At 43.1% G+C, this 4395-nt stretch overlaps 1 protein-coding gene across 1 annotated transcript; it reads left to right on the plus strand.

The window, feature by feature from the left end:
* The first annotated feature begins 1003 nt into the window (after positions 1-1003).
* On the plus strand, positions 1004-4151 carry LOC138147366 (olfactory receptor 2V1-like). Its single transcript, XM_069069757.1, has 2 exons — positions 1004-2773; positions 4126-4151. The coding sequence occupies exons 1-2, from the start codon at positions 1855-1857 to the stop codon at positions 4149-4151; spliced, it is 945 nt and encodes a 314-aa protein (XP_068925858.1). The 5' UTR covers positions 1004-1854.
* Positions 4152-4395: the final 244 nt, after the last annotated feature.

A 4395-nucleotide genomic window follows, 5' to 3' on the forward strand; every position in this document is an offset into this window, starting at 1 on the left:
TCATGTGAGTGAAGAGAAGAAGAAGGAAGTTGTGAGAGAAGTTGTGGAGGTGGAACTGACTAGACTTGGCAACTTATTCAATAAAGGAAAATGAGAATGAAGAGTTGGGAATGATTCTCAAGTTGTAAACCTGGGTGACTGAAAGAATTGTGGTGCCCTCAGAAGAAACAGGGAAGTCAGCAAGAGCCTTGGCTTAATTGTAGAAAGATGACCTGTTCTGTTTTGCACATGTTGAGCCCAAGATATCTGTGAGGCATTCAGCTAGCAATGTCCAAAAGGAATTTTGGAGATGTAGGATTGGTGTTCAGGAGAGAAATACCCATGGTTTCTTTATAGATTTTGGAATCCCCTTCATGAAGATAGTTAGAACCATAAGAACAGATGAGTCTGCTAAGAGAAACAATTTGCAAGAGAAAAGAGAACCCAGGACAGAGTTTTAGGGGTATTAATCTGGTTAATGATCCAGCCAATGACCTTGAGGAAGAGCATCCAGACAGGTAAGAAGAGAGCCATCATGAAGAAGAGAGCAGTGTCATGGAACCCAAGGATAAAGGGGTGGTCAACAGTGTTAAATGCTAAAAGCCTGGGGAGAGGGGGAGAGGCCACTGGATTTGGCAATTAACATCAGTGGTAAAGTTGGAGAGAGCAGCTTCAGATGAGTGACCAGGTGAGAAGCCAGAGCTGCTGAGGTCTGAGAAGTAAGTGAAGGCAAGGTATGTAGTCTATTTTTCCCCTAGGAAGCTGGCTGCTAAGAAATAAAAGACAATAGCTTGAGGGGATGTTAGAGTCTAAAAGTTGGGTTGGTAAGGAAAGAGGCTAAATATCCATGGATTCTTCTTTTTTTTTTTTCTTTTTGGAGGCCAGGCAGTTGGGGTAAAGTGACTTGCCCAAGGTCACCCGGCTAGTAAGTGTTAAGTGTCTGAGGCCTGATTTGCACTCAGGTCCTTCTGACTCCAGGGCTAGTGCTCTATTCTCTGTGCCACCTAGCCACCTCTATCCATGCTTTCCTTAAGTGATTCTCATAACAAGCAGTCAGTCAGTCAATCAACAAGCATTAATTAAGCATTTGACATGTGCCAGGAACTGTACTCAAATGATAAGAATAAAAGGAACGAGAGAGACTGTCCCTGCCCTTCTACTTCTTGATATTATCTTGATATTTTCTCCAAGTCTATTACTTCATCTTCTTTTTTGAATTTTTGAGCATTCTATTTTTTCTTCAGTTGTTCTGTTTTTACTTGAATACATTTATTGTTTATTTTCATTTTTTTTGCCTCAAGGCTCATGTTTGATCACCTATTCAGGAAAGGAAACTCAAAGCAGAAAAGATAGCTGGGGGCCCAAGCTCAAATTCTGACTCCTGTGACCTCCTTAAATTTGTCCCCCAGGATGCCAAGGATATGGTTTAATGATCCCAGGAAGCTAGCTCCCCTCTCATGAGGGGCAAGGCTCCTCAGCACTGAACCACATGCCAGGGATCAGACCGCACAGGGAGCAGCACTGTATCTCAGTCCCTCAATTTATAATTGTAATAATAAAAATAATAATACTACTAATAAGGCAGATCAGTGGTACAGTGTACAGAGTACTGAACCTGGTATCAGGAAGACCTGAGTTCAAATCCAGTATCAGCCCCTTATTAGTTGTGTGACCCTGAGAAAAATAAAGATGACAATAGCTCCTACTTCTCAGGATTATTATCAGGAGAAAATGAGATAATAGTTGTAAAGCACTTTGCAAATCATCAAGCTCTCTATGAATGCAAGCTATTAGTATTATTAGCCATTTCTCACCACCCAGATCTCCTTCTCCCGGATCTGGCCCTCCCTCTCATCCACTGTTTGCTCTAGAATCATGGAATGGAGTGGCAACCAGACCCTCATCAGCCACTTTGTCCTTCTGGGCCTCTTCACTCAAACTCCTCTCCACTTCTTCCTCTTCTCCCTCATCATGATCATGTTCCTGGTGGCACTGACTGGTAATGGCCTCATGATCCTTCTCATCAACACTGATTCACGGCTCCACAGTCCTATGTACTTCTTCCTCGGCTGGCTCTCATTAATGGACCTCACGCTCATCTCCACCATTGTACCTCGGATGGCTGTGGACTTCCTATCAGGCAAGGGCTACATCACCTTTACAGGGTGTGGCCTACAGATTCTCTTCTTCCTCACACTGCTGGGGGATGAGTGTTTCCTGCTGGCTTTCATGGCCTATGACCGCTATGTGGCCATCAGCAATCCATTGAGGTACTCTTTGGTCATGAACAACCGTGTCTGCTGGCTCATGGTGGCCTTTTCTTGGCTCTTTGGTCTGGTAGATGGGTTAATCCAAGCTGTCTTTACTCTCCTCTTTCCCTACTGTGGCTCAAACAAGATTGATCACTTCTTCTGTGACGTACCTGCTATCCTCAAGCTGGCTTGTGCTGATACCTCCCTCTATGAATCCATGATCTATGTCTGCTGTGTCCTCATGCTGCTGTTGCCTTTCTCTGTTATCTCTGCCTCCTACGTACAGATCCTAGTAGCAGTTCTCAGAATGCACTCAGCTGAGGGGAGGCAAAAGGCATTTGCCACTTGCTCCTCCCACATGACTGTGGTCACCCTTTTCTATGGGGCAGCCATGGTCACATACATGAGACCCCAGGCCTACCACTCTTCCAAACAAGATAAGGTAGTCTCTGCTTTCTACACTGTGATCACACCCATGCTCAACCCTATCATCTACAGCCTAAGGAACAAGGAAGTAACTGGGGCCCTTAAGAAGCTGCTGGGCAGGTGTTCCTGTGGTCAGAGGCAGGGCTCACAATAATAATTAACATTTATACAGCCCTTTATAGTAAAAAAAAAAAATCCTTTTACATTTAATCATTGTAATTGTCATATATACCAAAGCCTGGTATGGGTTTGCACATTTATTAGAGGAAGGAACTCCCTGTGAGACAATTCCCTCCACCATTGCAGGGACATTGCAGATCTTTCAGTGGTATGCCCCAATTTGATTTCTCCTTCATTAGGACCACAGAGTGGATCATCTCCTTATGGACCCATCTTTCAAGTCAGCTATCCACCAATAATTCTTTGATACATCTTTTATGAGCCCCATTCCTGGACTTCTCTGTTCCCCTATTCTGTTCACTGATTTCTCTTATAGACAACAAGTATAGAGATGGGTCACTCGGGTCCTAGTGCCCCAAAGCCTTTGGAGCTATTTTATTGATTGGTGTAGCCCAGGTATGGCTCCCACTTCCTAGTCTCCCCAAACTCCCTCTCTCTCTGTGGGCTGGAGTTGATTCATTCACTCCTCCTCCTGACTTTGAGTCATAGAATACTTTGATCCTCTCTGGAGAAATCACTATGCTGTCTGATGCATGGGACTTACAAGGCAGGGCACATTGTATACAGGGTGTTTCTTCCTGGTTTATAGTGTGCAGTGCATCCATTGTTTGTCAAGAAAGCTACCTAATTCATATCTATATCTAGACATAGATATAGATATGTACACGTATATACTGTGGTATACAACTTAATGCTTGTTGGACCAGAGGACAGTAGGCTATTTGAATTTCTATGTGACTTTCTTGTCTGACAAATATTCTAGTAAAACTAAATGCCAATTGCCAGCTTTAATCCAGAGGTCTCCAGCTAACCTTATACTTAATCTTTAGGGGTCTCTCCTTAACATTCTTTCAATTTCTTCCCAAATGTGATCAGATCATCCACGTAGACTAATATATGTAAGTAATTCGTTTTGCCCTTCTCTTTCCTTGTGAGTCATGGACAACCAATTTCTTTGGCTGCAAGAGATCTTTGTCTTCGTTGGGGACAGAGAATAGGGAAGGGGGAGATAATAGTACATGTTATTCAGTTCTAACATGAACCAATGCCCAACAGATAATCTATGGCAGACCTGCACAAGTTGGCAGTAGGGGCCAAAATCAAAATAGGCTAAACTTCTTCCAGCCACAGATAAGAGACAGAGTGATGATGATTCATTACCATGTTACATGACAAACAGGAGATTATGCATACTTGGCAACCCTATACTTTTCGAGGGCCACTTGAAATTGTTTGGCAGGCTGCAAGCTGCTAGCAGACTGTATGTTGTGCAGGCCTGATCTTGAAGGAACCTGTGTTAATATTGCACTTTAATTCACTGGTTGTAGGCCTGATCTTCCCAGTTCTCTGTGATAATGGCATTGTCTGGTTCAGAGTGATTTTCCAGGGCTATTATTCTCAGAAGCTTTGGATGTCATAGAGGTGAATCATTTGCATTGTTACCTGGGCAAACCTGAAACCCCATTAATGAAGTGAGAACATTACAACTTTCATGCTGAATTTTTTTTCTTAAATGAGCCTCCCATTTCTTGAGGGGACCATATATTTCAACTTTTAA

Source organism: Petaurus breviceps, unplaced genomic scaffold (genome assembly GCF_028583685.1).
Source record: "Petaurus breviceps papuanus isolate PSGF00001 unplaced genomic scaffold, PetGlider_PUasm1.0 90791, whole genome shotgun sequence".
Classification (NCBI taxonomy): Eukaryota; Metazoa; Chordata; class Mammalia; order Diprotodontia; family Petauridae; genus Petaurus; species Petaurus breviceps.

Coding starts and splice junctions, on each gene's coding strand:
- LOC138147366 (XM_069069757.1), top strand. CDS start 1,855: ATGGAATGGAGTGGCAACCAGACCCTCATCAGCCACTTTGTCCTTCTG. Junction 2,774..4,125: donor GGCCCTTAAGAAGCTGCTGG/GCAGGTGTTCCT, acceptor CTGATCTTGAAG/GAACCTGTGTTAATATTGCA.